This window comes from Ornithorhynchus anatinus, chromosome 13 (assembly GCF_004115215.2).
Source record: "Ornithorhynchus anatinus isolate Pmale09 chromosome 13, mOrnAna1.pri.v4, whole genome shotgun sequence".
Classification (NCBI taxonomy): Eukaryota; Metazoa; Chordata; class Mammalia; order Monotremata; family Ornithorhynchidae; genus Ornithorhynchus; species Ornithorhynchus anatinus.
In genome coordinates, this window is record NC_041740.1 from 4116452 (window position 1) to 4137883 (window position 21432).

Sequence of the window (21432 nt, forward strand, 5' to 3'; positions counted from 1 at the left end):
TAAATGTGTCCAAGAAACTCACGCCATTAGAGAGAGGTCAGCCCACCTGAGTAGAAGGGAAAAAAGCCACCTGAAATTCCCTCGTCCACATCGTTTTAACCCTGAAAACTTTCAAAACCCGGGCCCTAAAACGGCGGTGGTTCCTTCCCCTAGTTCTGAACTTAATATCGATTTCACCGCAATAAAAAAAAAAGCGTTTATTCCTATTTATAGAGCTGTCACGTTCCCCTCCGGAATAATACAAAGAAGTTAGAGGTGGAGGATATTTTTCCTCCCCTCCTCGGCCCAAGGCCAGCGGCGCCCCTGTTGTGAGAGGCACCCAATTCGGCTGCCCCTGCAGAGGAAGAAGAAGTTTTCTTTTCTTTTTTACCTTGTGGGTGGAGGTGAGGGGGAGGCTAGTGGGCGGTGTGTTGGGTGGGTTTGTTGTGTGACATTTTAGGGTGCGGAGGGCCGCTGTGGCGGGGTCCGGTGGGCGGCTCTGGCTCGGGTTCCTCTCGGCTCCGGCTCGGCTCCCCTTCGGCTCCCGCTTGGCCCCTCTCGGCCCCGCTCGGTCCCTCTCGGCTCCCTCTCGGCCCCGCTCGGCTCCTCTTCGATCCCCCGGCCGCGCGCGCGCGCCCTCCGAGCGGGCTCCGCCGCTGGGTCCCTCCGCCGAACGCGTCCGCGCCGCCGGAGATGCCGCCCCCGTTCCCGGGGCTCCGTCTCCTCCGATCCCCTCAACCGGGCTGGAGCCCGTGGGCCGGACGGGAGGAAGGAGGGAAGGAGGGAGGGAGGGAGGGAGGGAGGGAGGGAGGGGCGCCGAGCGGGGGAGGGGGGGGAGGGGCGGGGACGAGGCATTAAAAAAAACCGGAGCCAGAGAAAGTAGATCCGACGGGCTCGGGGCACCTGTAAAAAGCGGACTGGATTTTTTCCCCCCCGCCCGGGGCAGAGCCGATCCGGGAACCTCGCCCCGCCCCTCCGCCAGCGGCTCCGTGTCCCAACTGGGACGCATCCAAAACGCGGCCCGGAATCCGGACGGGAACGAGGGAGGGGAAGGACTGGGCGAGCGGGGAAGTGCGGCCCGCTTTTTCCGGCGTTTGTTTACGGTCTGCTCGGCTCCGGGTGGGGGAGAGGGAAAGGGGGGGCCCACAACCTGTCAAATTACCCCCGGAGCGGCCCAGAAGCCCTCCCTTCATTCATTCAATAGCTGGGACTGTGGGCAAGTCACTTCACTTCTCTGCGCCTCGGTTTCCTCATCTGTAAAATGGGGATAAAGACTGGGAGCCTCACGTGGGACAACCTCATTCCCCTGTATAGATAGAACACTGCTCTGCACTCAGTAAGCCTTTAACAAAATACCAACATTATTTCTTACTATTCTTATTCAAATCGTGTTATTTAAGCGCTTACTATGTGCAGAGCACTGTTCTAAGCGCTGGGGGAGATCCAGGGTCATCAGGTTGTCCCATGTGAGGCTCACAGTCTTCATCCCCATTTTACAGATGAGGTCACTGAGGCCCAGAGAAGTGAAGTGACTTGCCCACAGTCACACAGCTGACAAGTGGCAGAGCCAAGATTATTTAATAATAATGTGGGTACTTAATAATAATAATGTTGGTATTTGTTAAGCGTTTACTAAGTGCAGAGCACTGTTGTAAGCGCTGGGGGAGGTGGACAAGTCTCTCTGGGCCTCAGTTCCCTCATCTGTAAAATGAAGATTAAGACTGTGAGCCTCACGTGGGACAAACTCATGACCTTGTATCTACCCCAGCGCTTACAACAGTGCTCTGCACATAGTAAGCGCTTAACAAATTCCAACATTATTATTATTATCAGGTTGTCCCACGTGAGGCTCACAGCTAATCCCCATTTTACAGATGAGGTAACTGAGGCCCAGAGAAGTGAAGTGACTCACCCACAGTCACACAGCTAAGTGGCAGAGCCGGGAGTCGAACCCATGACCTCTGACTCCCAAACCCAGTTTCTTTCCACTGAGCCACGCTGCTTCTCAAGCAGCGTGTTCAGTTGGCTCAGTTAAGCGCTTACTATGTACAGAGCACTGCTCTAAGCGCTGGGGGAGATGCAGGGTCATCAGGTTGTCTCACGGGAGGCTCCCAGTTAATCCCAGATGAGGTCACTGAGGCCTCGAGAAGTCAAGTGACTTGCCCACGGTCACACAGCTGAAAAGGGGCCGAGCCAGGATTCAAACTCATGACCTCTGACTCCCAAGCCCGGGATCTTTCCACTGAGCCATGCTGCTTCTCTATTTTGTATTTGTAGTATTTCTTGAGCGCTGACTATAATGATAATGGTGGTATTTGTTAAGCGCTTCCTATGTGCAAAGCACTGTTCTAAGCGCTGGGGGCAGGGATACAAGGTGATCAGGTTGTCCCATGGCGGGGGGGGGGCTCACAGTTTCAGCGCTTAGAACTGTGCTCTGCACATAGGAAGCGCTTAAATACCAACCTTATTGTTTTAATCCCCATTTTCCAGATGAGGGAACTGAGGCCCAGAGAAGTGAGGTGACGTGCCCAAAGTCACCCAGCTGGCAAGCGGTGGAGGCGGCATTTGAACCCATGACCTCTGACTCCCAAGCCCGGGCTCTTGGCACCGAGCCACGCGTAATAAGCGCCTGGAATCGGCCACAAATAGAGGCCACCGCTGCCCAATGACGGGCTCACAGTCTCGGATTTTCCCATTTAATCATAGCATTAATGTTGGTATTTGTTAAGCACTTACTATGTGCCGAGCGCTGCTCTAAGCGCTGGGGGAGATACAGGGTTATCACTTTGTCCCTCGTGGGGCTCACAATCTTAATTCCCATTTTCCAGAGGAGGTAACTGAGGCACGGAGAAGTTGAGTGACTTGCCCAAAGTCACACAGCTGACAGGTGGCGGTGCCCCGAGTTGCCCCACCATCCCACTGAAATCCTCCTCTGGCACCCACTTACTCCTGCTTTAGGGGACCCACGGATCTCTTTTTGGAGACTTTCCCTGGCCCCAGCCTCCCCCTACCCCAACCAACTGGCTGTGAGCCCATCACTGGGCAGGGATGGTCTCTATCTGTGGCCAAAGTGTACATTCCAAGCGCTTAGTGCAGTGCTCTGCACAGAGTACGCGCTCAATGAATACGACAATGAACGAACCGGCTGGAAACGGCACCCGACGACCCCGCGATCCCACCAACAGCGATCCTTCCTACTCCCGCTGGGCCCCGGGAAACGGTTTTCCTTCCAGGTACCCAGAGCAGGACCCCCAAGTCGACTGGCCTGAGCTCCATTTCACCCATTTTGCTCACATGGACCAGCCGACTTCCACGAGACATGAGGGGGTGGCTTTAGATGCACAAAGTTTCCCCGTTGTTGTGGCCGGAAGAGTTAAACTGGGCAAAAATGTTCCTTGAATTTCCCCACTATGGTGGCCAGAAGAGTTAAACTAGGCAAAATCTTACTTGAAATGTTGCCATGTTCATTGTTGCAAAGAAAAAAAAAATCAAAAATCCTCCACCATGGCCCTTGTGGCTCCACTCTCCCTTCCCTTCTTCCCCGCACCCACCAAAAAAGCTCTGCTCAAAAAAAAAAAAGAAGAAAAAAATTTGATACCATCTCTGACAAAACCCAGATGACACAGTTTAACCCTCGGCCTCCACCGACAGCATATCCCTTCCCAGTCATCTGAGTGCTATTTGCATTTTACACACTAAAATCCTAAATGCTACATCCATTCTGTAGTTAAAATACAAGCGGGAAATTAATTCTTTATTCTTTTATAAACTTTCATACTATATTTGGCGGCTGCGTGTGAACACAAAAACTTAATTTTAAGAGTGTCACGGGCATTTTGGAGGTTGAAAAGTGGTAGGCCCATGTAGCATTCCATTCTTCTTGATAAAACACTTAAACATTGTACTTCCAAAGTAATCCCCATTCAGAGCTAATGATCTGCAAAATTGTTTTTTAAATTTTGTTTTAAAAGATGAAAGCATTTTGTATGCTATAGAGATACAAAAAGATCCTTTTAAAAGCATTCTCATAAAAAAAAAACACCCCACAAAGTGTCGTTTTCAAAAGAAAGGAGAAAGACTCATTCCCTAAGCTCTTGAAAAGCAAATTTCATCCCCAAGAATTCTTATACTCATAAGCTGTATTTTTATATAATTTCAATTATAAAACTCCACTTGGGTAGCAATCAGATTTACTCTGAATTTGATTATAAAAGTCTCAATTCTAAAAATTTGGCAGGAATTTTTTTAAATAGTTAGATATTTCATTCAAACTCAACCACTCCACACCGACTTATATCCATCCTTAAACACATATCTGATTCTGATATAACCACGGGGCCTTAAAAACAAAATCTGGTTTTTTTTTTACATTTTGCTTCTTGGACCAACATTTTTGTTCTGTATGTATATTAGCCTGTGCAGGGTATAGAGAAACATGATTCCTGGTCGTTTGTACACTTGCCCATCCATATCTGTTTGGGTGTGTGATATAAATATATACACATTATATTTGTCAGCAGTAAACACGCCATGTTGTTTCTGCAGTGAGTATCTACTCGCAACTCATTTTGAAAAGATGACATATTACCTTTCCCCCACAAATCCTGACCTGCATCTACAAAACAAACTACATCATAGACCCACTGCAGTTAAGTACTTAGTGGAAGCATGGCATCGGGTCATATATACCAGCTGCCAACATGAACATTTAGGAAAAAAAAAGCAGAGGAGAAGAAAAGGAGAGCACTGAAATGGAGGAGACCTGATATGAAAACAATCCTAAAAAATGGGAAATACCCTGCACCTACATAACGTTTTCATTAGAATCTCAAAACACTTTAGCAACTTTATTTCTCACAAAACCTCAGATAAGTCATGGCTCAATTTCCTCATCTATGAATAGAGGGTAGGGACTAGTCCAAGACTACAAAATAGAGGTACAGCCAAGACTAAAATGCAAGACTTTCTCCACTCGCAACCCTAGGCACTCTGTGGCCTTGCAGAGAAAGCCAAAACACAGAAAGGATTGGAACAGAGATCATCGATAACTTTTTAAAAAGCAAATGCTTTTCCCACAGCTGAATTTGGCTAGTCTTCATAGGTTTCCTTTCTTCCTTTCTCAACTCACCTAAAAACTGAATGCAAACTGGTGGGTAGTTCATTAGCAAATCACCTAAAAATTGAACGCAAAATTTGCCAATGGAATACCCACCGGTTTATTATGCCAACAATATTTTGGTCTTGTTGGGGAGTGCAGATCGTGAGAATCCAACAGAACTGAGATGTTTCTAGTGCTTTGATCAAATAATATGTTTTAAAACAAGAGATTTAGAAGATTGCAGACTACTATTATTGGTCAATATCCATTCCTCTCGCGGCACCCCCACCCCCGGGCGGGGGGGATATCATCATTTGTATTGAATGTAAAAATCTGTCATATTATTGGAGAGGTAGTTTCAATTAAAATCAGACAGTTCATAAACTATAACCAATTGTCAAAAAAACCCTGAGAATACGGCATTCACATAAGACTACTAAATTAGTAGCCCTTCAATAACAATGAACAACAACAACCTGGTTTCCATCAAGTCAAACAGAACTAAAAAAAAAAAAAAGCTTGGACCCTCTCAGCTTAGCGTTCTTCTGAGGCACTAAGGCATTAACTATTCACATCTGAGGCTATCGGAAATTCCCAAGTTTCCACGCTAACAACCAGGATGGCCATTTAAGCTATATCTCTGAACGGTATCATTTTCCTATGGCAGCATTGTGCAACTGACAAGCATCTCGTGATTCTTGTCCGTTTAACACTGCGGCCGGTGCTTCCAAAAGGAAAGCCTCACCGTGCCAGAACTCAGTCCGGAGAGAACTAATTGAATAGTTCCTTGGTGCTCCTGGAAGAATGAGGAAAAACAGAAGGGGGGAGGGGGGAGGGACCCGAAAGGGGAGAGTACACTGAAAGAAAGGGCCCTGAAGAAGAGAAATAAAGTGAGCAGTAGGATAGAGGCAAAGGAAAAGCAAAAGGATGGGGGAGGTGGGGGGAGAATTCTGAAACAAAACAGGGGATTCCTGGCACCTAAATCGGTTACTCAGGGAGAAAACGATTTCTGCTAGTCCTTTTAAATGAGGGCCACGCAAGTCACACAAAAATTCAACATTGGAAAAATCTGCCCATCGGCAGTCTGCCAACCAACTTCCACCGCTCCCTATCGTGTCATCCCTATAGCCGCACGCTTCCATATACATCCACCTGCTCAATTCATTTACTCACTTAATCGTTTCTTTTCCATAGCCTCCCAATTACCAGTTGAAGCTAGGTTTTTCTCCTTGATCCTACAACGAGTAAACGACTAACCTCTGCCTATGTCCCCCATATGCAATTATGAACTCCACAAGAGCCGGAAACTGTGCCTCTTACTGCCACTGTATGCCCGTTGTTCAGGTGTCCAGTCCAGTCTGGTGGCCGCTGACAGCCTTCGCGGGTATCACTAAGACGACACGAGGCTGACGCCGCGATGACATCACGTGTGCCATTTTGTGGAAGTAAGTCTTAGACCAAGGGAACCTGGAGCTTAGACCAAGGGAACCTGGAGCGTGGTCTCAGAGGGACACTCGCTCCAGAGTCCTTGTGTTGCCCTCCCAGTCCCTCTGACCATGGGCGCCTCTTCCGAGCTGTAGAACTCGGCAGCAGGAGCTGAGTCGGAGGGAGGCCTGGCACTGAAAATACAAATACCAGACATGAAGACATCTGGTGCCCTCTCTGCCCACCGAACGGTAGACGGATCTGCTCAAAATAAAACTGGGTGGTATAAAATTGGATGACTTGCCACCCAGAGTATAATGTTTGGCACAGAGTAAGTGCTCAGTAAATACTATTCAATAGGTAGTGACATCAGCAGCAGAAAACAGAACTCGAGTTAGGAAAGTTGGATCTAATTCTCAGTTCTGATAAAGGTGGAATGACTTCAACAGGGCTTAACCTCTTTATGCCTCTTTTCTTCCACCAGGACTAGTAGTAATAATTACTACTGAGTACCCACTGGGTGCCAAGCACTGACCTAAGTGGTGGTACTAAGTGCTCAATAATGAGAAAATGAATACCTTCCTGCTCACCTACACCATGCATACACAATGAAAAGTTAAAGGCAATGCCTTTTATTGCTAAGAAAAAGCAGCATGACCTAGCGGATACAGCATGGGCCTGGGAGTCAGAAGGACCTGGGTTCTCATCCTGCCACCGCCACTGGTCTGTTGCGAGACCTGGGGCAAGTCACTTAATTTCTCTGTGCCTCAAGTCACTTCATCTCTAAGACTGTGAGCCCCATGTGGGACATGGACTGTGGCCAACCTGGCTAGCTTATATCTTCCCCACCAATGGGCAGAGTATCTTAAAAAAATGCTTGCCAAATGGTATGAACTCTTCTAAAAAGACACCATCAAAATACAAAATCTTATTTGAAGGATCAAAAAGAGTTTCAGCCAAATTTTAAAACTTTTGAGGAGGAGGTCTTGCAGCGCAGGCACAAACAAAGCATTCCAACTCCACCCATTCTGGTGGCATAGAACCCCTCCTACACACAGAGACGATCCCAGCCAGCAAAGCGCTGGGCCAGGAATAGGGATCCTCCAAAAATCAGCATGAGGACATGACTCTACCCTGTTGTTGAAGGGGAGCACTGGGTTAGAGAAGACATTCATGATTCCATCCCTCCATCCATAGTACCGATTGAGCATTTGTATGCAGAACACTCTACTAAGTGCTTGGGATGAGATGAATCTCTTAGACAAATTCCCTGCCCACAAGGAGCTTACAGTCTACAAAAGTGGGCTCTCTGGGCTGGGCAAAAACCTCCCTAATGGGTGAGATGTGGGCAGAGCGCTAATTCTCAAAGTAAAGTGCATTGAGAGGAAACCTTAGGGAGGCCTCTCCTCACTAAGGAAGGGGCAGGCCAAGCTCACTTGCATCAGGAGTGAGAGGAGAAGCAGTGACGGGTACCCGAGCATCTATTTGCCTTCCATCGAATTGTTGGGCTAGATTTGACTGTACCCAAAAGGGTCTAAGATAGAAACCCCAATTATTATCCCCACTCTAAGGAAAATGATCCTGTTTTAGGAGTTTCAGGGTGAACGTTTCCTGACCTTTGCAAATTCAACTGAAATCAGCTTTACTTTTATATGAAATGACTTCATATTTAAAGAAAGGCAAAGAGTCAATTAAAAAAAAAAGAAACTGAAATTATAATCCATTCTAAAGCTTCCAAAAATGCATGTGTTTTAGACCGTCGATACACTAGAGGTCATTTTAAGTTCTTCGTGGGTACTGAACGCTTAGCTCAGGATGCAGCACTCGAAAGGCACTCAAATATTTTTTACTACTACGTCCCCTTTGGGTGCCTGGTCTGCACTAGGAATTTCTTGAGATTTCCAAAAGTTTTTACCGAATGCAATTATGTCTTTAGAAATAAGAAAAAATAATGAAGATTTATAATAAAAGAAGTATTTATGACCTTTCCTAATTCAGCTGGAAAAGAAAATGAAACCACTCCCTAGGGGGCTGAAAATCTCAAACATATGCCTATACTACGGGTGAAATGTAGTTTTACCAAAAACCCCCATAATGACAATGCATCACAGTCCTCCAGCCAACAGGATTTTTGTAAAACTGGCCCCCTTGAAGTCCAGTGCAATTAAATTGTACCTGCAGTTCAAGAGACTTAAAAAGATAAAGGAAAAAAAAGCCATTAAACAATGCCATTTGACTAAACCTCCTAAGAGGAATGGAGAGGGTAAAAATAGCATGAATGATTAAAACGTAAATTTTATTTTGTTCTCAAAGAGGCTCAATAGCCTTTGGAGATACTATCCTCCTCTAGCTCCCACCCTTCTTTTTTGTTGTTCTTGTTTAATGTGACAGAATAGAAATAATGGAGCCAACAGCAATGAAAAATTTCCCATACTAACCAAATTGGGGGGTGGGGGGGTGCGCGGAGGGACTGCTAAGAGTCCTTTAAGGAAGGCTCAGAAAACAAGATGTGGCACTGGCCATTTTCTGAACTGGTCAAAAGGGATATGCCACACCATTAATCTACTGCAATATTCTCCCCTTCCTAAAGGAGTGGTAGGAAGATACAGATAAGAAAGAGCAAAACCTGATTCTCTCATTGCCCCAACATGACTTGTCACCGTTAGTCAACTACTGTACTAGGTGAGTTGCTGCATTGTAATCCATACCCAAAACAGCACCTCCCACCTCCCCACCACCACCTCCTTTTTTTTCTTTTTGTGCCTCAGTTTCCTATTGCCTGCTTCTTAAGTAGGGATGGGAGACTCCCTGAGGCAACTTGCAGGTCTTTTTTTTTTTTTAATGGTATTTGTTTAGTACTTGTTATGTGTCAGGCTCTGTACTAAGTGCTAGGGTAGCTACAAGCTAATCGGGTTGGACAGAGTCCATGTCCCACATGGGGCTCATTGCTTTACTCCCCTTTTTACAGAGGAGGTAACAGGCAGAGAGAAGTGAAGTGACTTGCCCTAGGTGACCCAGGAGCCAAGGTGCAGGATTAGAACTCGGATCCCCCAACTCCCAGGCCCACGCTCTTTCCACGAAGCCTCGCTGCCTCTGCTCCTCCTCACCACAACCCCGTGGAACAAGCAGTGGGATGTTTTCAGATCACTTTTCCTTTGTGGCAAAGGAGTTCCTCTCTGGTCTGTAGCACCCCCAACTTTGATTTCACCACACATGTCTGGTTGTTCTCCAAGTCGGGGGGGAGGGAGGTGCGCGAGTCCAAGATGGCAATCTTCCAACATTCTCAGACCACCCTATGGAAATTCCAAAGACACGGTGGGGAAGTCCTGTTTTAGAATATTCTCTATCTGCTGCAGATAGAGGACTGTTTCTAACCAAGGCAGGGAATGTGTTGGTTTATTGTTGGATAGTACTCTCCCAAGTGCTTGGTACAGTGCTCTGCACACAGTGAGCACTCAATAAATACGATTGAGCGAATGAATGAATGAAGGAAGGAATGAGACTTCAGAACCCCACAGAGTCCATTCAGAAGTTGGCCCGCTAGACCACTCGGCCTGGTACACCAGCTCTGGCCCCCGCATAAAACTACTGATCCAGCCCGCTTGCTCCCATGCCCCTCTGACTTCCCCGGACCCCACGAAAGGTTCCTCCATTTCCAGATCCCAAGAGGTATGTGAATTGTGCAAGTGGCAACGAAAACGAGGCAGAACCAGGAAGAGGCAAAGCCAGTGGCCCCCGATCAAGGCTGCTGCTAGGGAGCTAGCCCATGGATTTTGCCCCCTCCCTGCTACAGGCATTAGAAATGAACAAGTGCCTTAAAATCCAAGCTAGCCAGCTATCTTCTTGGGCAGGTCACTAAAGTCCAGACCTATGGAGGGGCAGGAGACCCCCTCACGAGCACACCAACTCACTTGAGCCCACTGCGGATCCTGCTATTCAATTCGCACAATTATGCCAGCAGAACCTTTCCTATACATAAATAACCACCTCTGGAAGCAGTGTCACTCTCTTAAGAAAGACATTTTTAAAACCATTTTATAATGGATTCCCTATTACATATTTAGATTTTTAGCTCCTTCTAGGGAAATTGCCTTTGCAATATTTCATGTGCAGCTCTTAATGAAACATCCTATAGATACCTTTTCTTTTTTCTGACACAACCTTTGGTATATTGCTTCTCCCATTTCTTTACTGGGCACATCTGCATATAAACAATACTTTCCTGATATTTCAGAACCCAAAATCATAAATATCATCCTTTCTGGTATAAGCAAATACCACAACAATTTTTTTTTTAAGTGTGAGAAAAAGTATATAAGCCCCAGTATAATTTTTTGTGCCCTCTGCAAAAAATCAAAAGCAGGGCAAAGGGCCTAGCATCAAAATAAATGCCACAAGATCACTCTTCACTAAACGCTTTACTCAGGATGCTAAAGCAAAGTGCCTCAGCAGAAGCACGCCTCTGTGTTTTAATGTACCTTTTCAATTCTGCAAAATCCGAAAATAAAGAGCTGATTCCTTCTGCTTTGAAACTCAACCTTTCTCCCCACCTGAGGGTACCAGGCTGCTATCCTAAAAATGCTGAAACCAAGCCCAGCGAAAAGAGCGAGAATGGCTCTATTCCTTTTTGGCTAATGCTGTCGAAAAGTTGGGAAAACGGGTGCTGTAGGATCAGCACAGAAGGGGAATGGGGACCAGGAATATTATTATTCTATTTGTTAAGCCCTTACTATGTGTCAAGCACTGTTCTACACACTCGTGTAGATACAAGTTATTCAGGTTGGACACAGTTCCTGTCCCACAAGGGGCTCACGGTCTAAGTAGGAGGGGGAACAGGTATTGAATCCTTTGACAGTTGAAGAAACTGAGTCATAAAGCAGGTAAGTGCCGTGCCCAAGGTCTCACAGCAAGCAATCAGTAGAGCCAGATCTGGAGCCCAGGTCCTCTGACTCCCTGCCCCATGTTCTTTCCACGCTAAGCCATGCTGCTTCTCCTAAGAATAACCATGTTATTTATTAATCACTTACTACACGCCAAGCACTGTGCTAGGAGCTGGAGTAGATAATCAGACGCAGTTCCTGTCCCACCCAGGTTTCACAGTTTAAGTGGGAGGGAGAATAAGTATCCTGTTGCCAGGTTAACAGATGAGGAAACGAAAGGACAGAGGAGTGAAGTGACTTGCCAAAGATGATGGGCCAGGAAAGTGGCGGAGTCAGGGGCTAAAACCTGGGTCTCCTGAATTCCTTTCCCATGTTCTCTCCACCAGGCCATGCTTGCCTTCCTAAGAACGGGAGGGGGAAAGAAATTCACGTGTGAATTAAAAACAGAGTCCAAAATGGAGAGTAAAGAGTAATATGGGTGAACTCTAGAAAGGAGGGAGGGCTAAGGTTGGGGTTCAACAGTCTAAGCTCTTCGTGGGCAGGGAATGTCTCTGTTTACTCTTATAGCGTACTCTCCCCAGCGCTTAGTACAGTGCTCTGCACACAATAAGTGCTCAATACATGACTGAATGAACAAAAGTGTGTCCAGTTTAGCTGAGCTCCTAGGTGTGACAGAATGAGGAGCTTTGGATAAATAATGCAGACAGCATTAGGGAACTGTGTGGGGAGCCTGCAGGGGCCGAGCACCGGCACGGCCCAGCCCAGAGCGCTCCCGGCTCCAGCCAGACCCACTTTAGTGCTCCTGGGTCGGGCCTCTGCGACAGAAAACACAAAACAGCAAGCAGCAGTGCCGTGAGCCTTCCCTAGCCCTGCTGCGATACTACTAATAATAATAATGTTGGTATTTGTTAAGCGCTTACTATGTCAGAGCACTGTTCTAAGCGCTGGGGTAGGTACAGGGTCCTCCGGTTGTCCCACGTGGGGCTCACAGTCTTAATCCCCATTTTACAGATGAGGTAACTGAGGCCCAAAGAAGTTAAGTGACTTGCCCACAGTCACACAACTAAGTGGCAGAGCCGGGATTCGAACCCATGACCTCTGACTCCCAAGCCCGTGCTCTTTCCACTGAGCCACACTGCTTCTCTTACCACTCATCTCGCAAGTTCAGACACTTCAACTCCTCCAACACGACCCCCGCCACGCCTCTGCCCAGAGCCGCAATCTGGCCACCCGGGCGAATCCACGGAATTTGTTGAGTGCTTACCGGGGGCGAGACGCTGTACTAAGCAGGTGGGAGAGTCCGATAAACGGAGTTGGCAGACACGCTCCCTGCCCGCAACGAGCTTACGGGCTAGAGGGGAAAACACTATGCGGCGGAGGAAACACCGGCAAGGAGCATTTTCCCTCCCTGAACAAACTTGAGCTGTCCCCTCACTAGGGACAGGGGCTGGGGCCGACCGGATTTCCTTGCAACTATCTTAGCGTTTAGCACAGGGCTGGAGAAAGAGTAAGGGTTTAACCGATACCACAGTGATTATTGTTACTGTCATAGCAAAGACCAACTGGTCAACTCAAGGAGCAAGGCCGAAGGGCTCGAGTGGAAGTCAGATGCTTCCCAAGGATCCCTCACCAGAGGATCAGGATGTCGGTTGGTTATCAGAAATTCCGGCACAAGCGCTGAGGGTTTCTGGCCGTCGGCATCCCATTCTGTCCTTCCCGCAAGGAGAGTCAGAAAGAGGTGCCACCCGCAGGAGATTCGCAGGGCGGCTGGAGGGAGTGACAGTCACGATGAGCCAGAGGAAGTCGGTGTAGTTCCTCGGCGGGGGGCGATTACAGAGAGGTTGGCAGAGCCAGGCTCTCCTTTCCTAGTCTCTAATGATTAATGATAATAATTGTGGTATTTGGTAAGTGCTTACTATGTGCCAGGGACTGCCCTAAGTGCAGAGTTACTGACCCCCACACTTATTAATAATACAGAGCTGTAATTTATTTATATTAATGTCTGTCTCCCCCGACCCCTAGACTGTAAGCTCGCTGTGGGCTGGGAATATGTCTAATTGTTGTACTGTAAGCTCCCAAGCGCTTAGTACCGTGCTCTGCACACAATAAGCGCTCGAGAAATACTAAAGAATGAATTCGGGTCAGACACATCCCTGTCCCACAAGAGGCTCACAGTCTAAGAGGAAGGGTGAACAGATACTGAATCCCCATTTTATGAATGAAAAAACTGAGGCACAGAGAAGTTAAGTGATTGCCTAAGGTCACACAGCAGGTATGTGATGACAGTGGGGCTGAACCCAGGTCCTCTGACTCTCAGGCCCGTGCTCTCCCTTCAGACTATGATGCCTCACGGGAACATCTGGGTCTTGTTCTCTGGGCCGGCCTAGGAGAAGACCCCCTTCCCGGAGAATGCTAACCCCTCCCACTCCCCCACCCACCCTCAATCATTTCATGAGGCCAGTCAATTTAAGCAGCGCTGGATAAATGGCATTTTGGAAGAACTACTAGAGAAGCAGTGTAGCCTAGTGGACAGAACACGGGCCTGGGAGTCCGAAGGACCCGTGTGCTAACCCCAGCTCCGACACTAGTCTGCTGTGTGGCCTTGGGCAAGTCTCGTAACTCTGTGTCTCGGTGACCTCATCTGTAAAATAGAGATTAAGAATGTGAGCCTCATGTGGGACAGGGCCTGTGTCCAACCTCATTAATCTGTACCTACCCCAGCGCTTAGTACAGTGCCTGGCACACAGTCAGCACTTAACAAATACAATTAAAAAACAAAAAAATCCTAGAGTCAATTTCTCAATACAGAGACCCTTGAAACAGTGAGTACAAAAACAGGTCGACCCAAGGCAGTTGTAGAGAATTGTACAGATGATATTTGGGGAGAAAAACCTCAACGGGCTTAATTTTCCAACTTATGCTTTTCTACTTATCTCCATTATAAATCTAACTCATTGTAGCTCTTATTGCCCTGGAAATAGTTAAGAGCCCTCGTAATAATAATGGAGGTCTTTTCCTGAAATTCCACTACTTTCCTTGAACCTTCTCTCCACATTTGAAACTGGACAGATTGCTGGAAAAGTGCAAAAAAGATTTTCCCTCCAAAACCTACAAAACGTATTTTGCATAGAGGGGCTTACATTCTGAAACAAAACTATTGGAGCAGTCTTAATTCTGCTGTCTCTGAACCTCACAGCACCCAGAGTATTCAGTCGAAAGGAATCAGTGTTCAGGCAAAATACGAGAATGGGAAAACCATTTTATCAAGTGTGCATGCGATATGGAAATCTATAGACCTCTATACGACGTAGCATCAGGGCAACTAGAAAAATATATTCTCAAACACAGTCATATAAATTCACATTTAGCATCAGGAGTTCCATTTATAACAGACTACCCAGAAAATATTATATTCCCCAATACCATAAATCACTGTGTAAAAGGTCAAAAGAGTAATTCTACCAAAGTACAGTGAAGTCAGGTTAAAGAACAACTCTCTCTGAGATAAGTGGGGGCGTGCATTCCGCGTGCTCACTGTCCGGTTTTCAAAATTACTTTCAAGAAGGCTAAATCAGAATTACTATTAAGAAAGCTGTCAGGACTCCCACTTGGCCAGTTTTTATTTTGAGGAAGCCAGGAAGCATTTTATCAGTTACTACCTTGTGAGTTACTATTTGGCAGAAATCTGGGTAGGTTTTGGAGATACCATCTGAGAAAATAGCAGTGACACTGGGGATGACCAGAGACATCACTAAGATACCGTAAAGAGCAATGCAATTGTACAGCCAGATTGCGCAATTTCTCAGTGTCCTTGGTTGTTGAAATGTTTCAAGTTTTTAAAACTGCTTTTCAATGTAACGCATACAAGGAAGTAATACCGAATATGCCACATAACCTTTTTTTTTTTTTAAAGGAACCTTGGATGACATCAAAAAAAAATTCCTCAATTCTCTCTTCAGCAGTAAATTTCAAGACGGCTTTTCAATAATGACTGTCTGCAAAATAAAGTGCTTCAGGGCATAAACAGGTCACTTTCTCAGGTCAAAGAGAAATTCTCCATCCTCCAAAGAACTTTTCTCTTGGTTTAACACAATACAGAATTTTTCTTACCTCCCTCCTCAAGAAGGATCATGAACTGATCACTGCTGGTTATCGTAAATAGTCAACTAGTACGTTAGTTTACAAACTTCTGGAGTTTGGCTAGTACTCTAAATTTGAATGGCAAAATAAGATGAATGAACTTTTTCAAATTGTACGTTCAAATTGATTTACTTTAAATTCCTTGATGGAAAGGCAATGGGAAATATTAAAATGACTTTGAAATAATCTCGCAGTTTTCACTGGCTACGATAAGTGAAGAAAAAAAACAAAGGGTGACTAGCAGGCTGCCCCCTTAATCTTATGCAAAATTAGCAAACACAGGGTGAGGCAAAGAGGTATTGGGAGAAGATAACTAAAACAAGCAAACAGATAAGAAGAAGAAAGAGCATCTGACCAGGTAATTTTGGTTGAGTGGTGAAGTCAACATTTGTCGAAACTGGGTATATTTTTGACCACCTCAGTTTTGAAATGGGATGAAAAACTTTGAAATCCGATTATAGTTTTAGAGTATTGAAAATATTTAAGTCCAATATTTCCCTGAGTTAGCTGTACTCCGATCGATATTCCAGCAGACCGTTTTAGGAAACTACTTGAGAACATGAGCGTAGAGGAGAAGTCCCTTTTTTCCCTAATTTTAAAATAAAAAAAGGGATGGGCGGCCTTATTATTTAAAATTGTCATTATATGATCACCATTCTTCACTGACACAATAAATGCTTACTTTAGTTTCCTCAGCATATGTTGCCACCCTGCTATAACACAACCTAAAATAATGTAAATATGTATCTTTCACCGTTTACATCTAATTGTTTACATTTTACAAGGTTTTGCTTCATAAATTAATGGCCTGATTGCCATTTGCTCTGTTAGTTTCACTTTCTGGGCCCCAAACTCAGAGACAACTTTATACTTTAGCTCAGAGCACTGCAAAAGAACACTTAAAATAAAAGTGCTGGTTGGTATTTCAGCCCACCAGTTAGTCTGGAACAGACTTTAGGAATACCTTAAATGGCACAATGGTCACTCGAACCCATCAACTAAAAGGTTGAAACTGAATGCAAAAATGTTCAAACTTATTGTTGATCCCATTTAAAAAAAAAACAAAACACTAAAGAAACACTACTGGCTTGCAGTGGAAGTTTTCCAAATGTAAGGATCTTTCCTATCAATTTCCATGCTGTGGAGGTACTGTGTAGTCTTGGCCATATATGAAAGTACTTTGATAATCCCGCCTCTGCCACTTGTCTGCTGCGTGACCTTGGGCAAGTCACTTCACTTCTCTGTGCCTCAGTGAACTCATCTGTAAAAATGGGGATTAAAAAGTGGGAGCCCCACGTGGGACTATCTGATTACCCTGTACCTACCCCAGCGCTCAGAACAGTGCTCAGCAATGAGTAAGCGCTTAACAAATACTATAGTTATTATTATTATCTGTAATTTATCTATATTAATTTCTTCCCCTCTAGATTTCAAGCTCCTTGTGGACAAGGAATATGTCTACCAATTCTGTTCTGTGGTACTTTTCCAAGCACTTAGAACAGTGCTCAGCACACAGTAAGCGCTCAATGATTAATGATTAATCAATGATTAATGAAATGATTAATAAGTAGCTTTCCTAACAGTTTCCACAATATGTCCAGAAATGTCTTTCACTCATCTCCAAACCACCACTTTTAGTTCCATCATTAAAAATCAGTGCTTTAGAAAATAATAATGCTGGTATTTGTTAAGCGCTTACTATGTGCCGAGCACTGTTCTAAGCGCTGGGGTAGACACACGGGAATCAGGTTGTCCCACGTGGGGCTCACAGTCTTAATCCCCATTTTACAGACGAGGTAACTGAGGCACCGAGAAGTCAAGTGACTTGCCCAAAGTCACACAGCTGACGAGTGGCCGAGCCGGAATTCGAACCCATGACCTCTGACTCCAAAGCCCGTGCTCTTTCCACTGAGCCAGGCTGCTTCTCTATATAGATATAGATATAGATATAGATAATCTATATCCTAGAGAACAAATAATATAAAATGGGAATTTTAACAGCAATTCCACCGCTGCATTCAGGGGTTTCACTACTCTGACTCACAAAAAATATTAGCTCCCTTAATTAAATGTTGAATTCAGGGGGAAAAAAATTTCAGATCCACTCTTGCAAACGTGTGATTTCAAAAGCGTAATAATGACCGAAACAGCATACTAAAATATGCAACAACATCGGTTGTTGCAAGATGAAAACGCACGCTTTGTAAACTGTCTGTGTAGTTAACATTCCGCTTTGATCCGCGGGTTATAAACAAATCGTGTTTGAAAAAGTATCAGTGCTAAAAGTTACTTTAAAAAAAAAAACTGCCTCATGTATCCCTAACAGGATACATTCAATAAAAACCATAACTCTGATCCCCTCCCATGAATGTGGCAGCATTACCATGAAAGGCCGAGTGCTTAAAGCAGCTTTCTTGACTTGCCCCGAAAAGTATCCATTATGGGAAAGTGAATATAATATCACAATTTCCTGATGGGGAGGGAGGGAGGGGAAGGGTGGTTCTTTTCTTTCTCCCTCTCCCCCCACCCCCAAACCCCACAAGCAGCTGGGCAATCAAAAGACTGGGACTTTGGGGACTAACGGCTCATATTCACAAGAAGAGGGTAAAGAAAGGCAAAAGGGGTCGGGAGACACAAGGTTTGGGGTGTTGCCCCATGCCGGCAACCGAGCCTGCCTCGTCTCTGACAAGATGTATTTGTTTTTAAGACCCGAAGAGACGTCACCAACCTATTGAAAATATGCTCAGCCTATGAACTGAACCCATCGACGGTAGCACTCCATCTCTGTCGACCAAGTTTTCATCACTTTCTTCCACTTCAATCATATTACATAAGAATAGCTACGAGAGCGTGTCTTGTCACAGCTGTATTTGATGTTCCCTGAATTCTCTATACTGCTGAAAACCCACAGGGGCCCGAGTTGTCATTTGCACAAGAGCCCTGCTCTCCTCCTCTCTGGAAGTTACGAGCGCGGCCACAGACGGGCCCCAAATAAAACGCCGTAAACTCACAGAACTTCAGGTTTTATTCCCGACCAACGTGGTCCCAAAAATATATTTAAAAAAAGACCCTTTTCTGACCCTCCTCTAAATACTCTGAACTAACTTGTTCAACCACTAGTTAACCTACCCCACCTGTACGTATAACAACAGAGAGACCCAGCTCCTAGCTTTTTGGAAAATAAAATGTTTCGTTGGGGGAGGGCGGGGGTAATCAAAAGAAGGGGACACGGTGCTTTGGGGTTGGGTAGGGCGATCGACCGCTGAGCGAGTCTGGGCAACAAATCCAAAATAAAAGGGGAGCCTGGTGGCAAAAAGGAAAAATATGGTGCTAATGATCCAGCAGTTATGGAAGCAAATGGTTGACATTAAGAGAATCCACGGTTTGCTTCTCCCCTCCCAATCCACCCCCCCGCTACACACACACCTCTCTCCCCCCAAATTGTGCCACCACGACCACCCGTCCAAGAGGGTTTGACAGCTCCCAGAGTTTGCCGGGGTTGCCCTGCTTTCGAATTTAGCAGAAATCCCCCCGAAGCGACGCCGCCCGGACTTCGGGGTGTGGGGGGGGGGGGGATGTTTGTTTTCCAAACGATCCTGCGAGGCCAAAACAAATGGCAAAGCAACCTCCCCGAGAGAAGCGCCGGGAAAATCCCCAGAAAGGGGGGGGGGGGGGGCAAACTCCAGCCAAGTGTCCCGGAGAAGGCGAAGGGGAGGAGACCCACCCGGGAGGAGGAGGTTGGGGCGAAAACTGCAAGTCGAGAGGGAGAAAAGGAACGAGAAAGAGGGGTCGGGGAGGAAGAGAGAGTGAGAGAGAGAGAGAGGGATATTAAGCAGGCAGTCAGGTCTGTCCCCCACTCCCAAGGGGAGGCCTGGAGGGGGTGAAATGGAGGTGGGGGGGGAGAGGGTGGTGTGTCTGTGTGTGTGTGTGGTGACAGCTGGGTTGTCCGGCGGAGCCCCCTCGCTCGCCTCCCTCACCCCCGCTCAACTTACTTCTTTCTGGCTCTCTGGAAAGGGGAAGCGCCATCTTTGCGAGGCCGGCCCCGAGGTCTTTTGTCTGCGGCTGCGGGGCTGGGGGCCGGGGCGCCGGGCTCCTCGGGGGGCGGCGGCTCCACGCTCTTGTCCTCCTCCGACGACATCCTAGTCACCGGGAAAGACGCATGGATCCCGCTCTTCCTCCTCCTCCTCCTCCTGCTGCTGCTGCTGGTCCCGGGGGGCTGCTCCGGCTCCGGCTCCGGCTGCGTCTGGGGCCGCTCAGCTCGGCCTCTCGCATTTCCCGCAGGTCCGGGCGGCAGGTACCGGGGGAGGAGGAGAGAGACGCGCGGCCTCGCTCACACTCTCACACACACACACACACCCCCGCGCACCCGGGGGCCGGGAGGAGGGGACGGGGTGGGAGGAGGAGGAGGATGGAGGAGGAGGAGGAGGAGGAAAGGGGAGGGATAGGGAGGGTCACCCCGGGAAAAGCCAGCACGGAGGAGGGGGAGGGGAAGGACCGGCCGGGGTCTGGGCCCCCCCCCCCCGGGGAGGCACAAGTGAGGGAAAGGAAAAAGGGGGGGCCGGCGTGGCTGGACCGCTCCTCCTCCTCGGGGGGCGGGAGGGGGCGGTGAAGTTTTGACAGCTGCCCCGGCTGGTGGTGGTTGGGGGGCGGGGGGGGGGGGGGTGGGGGCCGCCCTGGCCGGTCCTGGCCGGCCTGCGCTCGGCCTTGTCCGGCGGGGCCGGAGGAGGAAGTTCGGGGCGGGCGGGGAAAGGCGCGGGGGTGGGGGGCAAGCAATGGCCGCTCGGGGAGGGGGAACTAGAAAAAGGGGGGGGGGGCGTCGCGCACACCTCGCCAAGTCGCCACACACACACACACACACACACAGGGCGGCCTCAACGTCCCTCCCCTCCCCCACCTCCTCCTCCTCCTCCTCCTCCTGCTGCCACTCGCGGCGCCCTCTGCGCCTGCGCAGCTCCCTCCCCCGCGCGCGCGCGCGCCCCCCCTCCCGCCCGCCGCTGACCTCACCCGCTCCCGCTCTCCCCCCCCCCCCCCCCCCGCCCTCCCGACGCGGCTCCGGCTGCGGACAAAACGTGGAGCGGATCCCGCCCGGATCGGGATCCTCTCCTAAGAGTTCCTTCAATAGGAGGTACTGAGCGCTTCCTAAGGATAACGTTGGTATGTGGTAAGCGCTTCCTCTGGGCAGAGCGCTGTTCTCAGCGCTGGGGGAGATGCAGGGTCATCAGGTTGGCCCACGGGAGGCGGCACAGGTGGATCCCCATTTGACAGATGAGGGAACTGAGGCCCAGAGAATAATAATGTTGGTATTTGGTAAGCGCTTACTATGTGCCGAGCGCTGCTCTCGGCGCTGGGGGGGGAGACACAGGGGAATCAGGTTGTCCCACGTGGGGCTCCCAGTTTTCATCTCCATTTGGCAGATGAGGGAACTGAGGCCCAGAGAAGTGAAGTAATAATAATAATAATAATGTTGGTATTTGTTAAGCGCTTACTATGTGCAGAGCACTGTTCTAAGCGCTGGGGGAGATACAGGGTCATCAGGTTGTCCCACGTGGGGCTCACACACTTTTAATCCCCATTTTACAGATGAGGGAACTGAGGCCCAGAGAAGTGAAGTGACTTGCCCATAGTCACACAGCTGACAAGTGGCCGAGCGGGGATTCGAAACCATGTTCATTCAATAGTATTTACTGAGCGCTTACTAATAATAATGCTGGTATTTGGTAAGCGCTTACTATGTGTCGAGCACTGTTCTCAGCGCTGGGGGAGATACAGGTTCATCAGGTTGTCCCACGTGAGGCTCACAGTTAATCCCCATTTGACAGATGAGGGAACTGAGGCCCGGAGAAGTGAAGTGACTCGCCCACAGTCCCACAGCTGACAAGTGGCAGAGCCGGGAGTCGAACCCATGACCTC

The 21432-nt window shown here is 47.7% G+C and overlaps 1 protein-coding gene across 7 annotated transcripts in view; it reads right to left on the reverse strand.

Annotated features, from left to right (window-relative positions):
- KMT2C (lysine methyltransferase 2C) overlaps positions 1-19891 on the reverse strand; it is a 211477-nt gene extending 191586 nt beyond the window's left edge. For all 7 annotated transcript variants that reach the window (XM_029077323.2, XM_029077327.2, XM_029077326.2 and 4 more), the window contains exon 1: positions 19515-19891. In XM_029077323.2, coding sequence (XP_028933156.1) covers positions 19515-19660 — 146 coding nt within the window. In that variant the 5' untranslated portion in view covers positions 19661-19891. The remainder of the gene's footprint in view (positions 1-19514) is intronic.
- Between the last annotated feature and the right edge of the window lie 1541 nt (positions 19892-21432).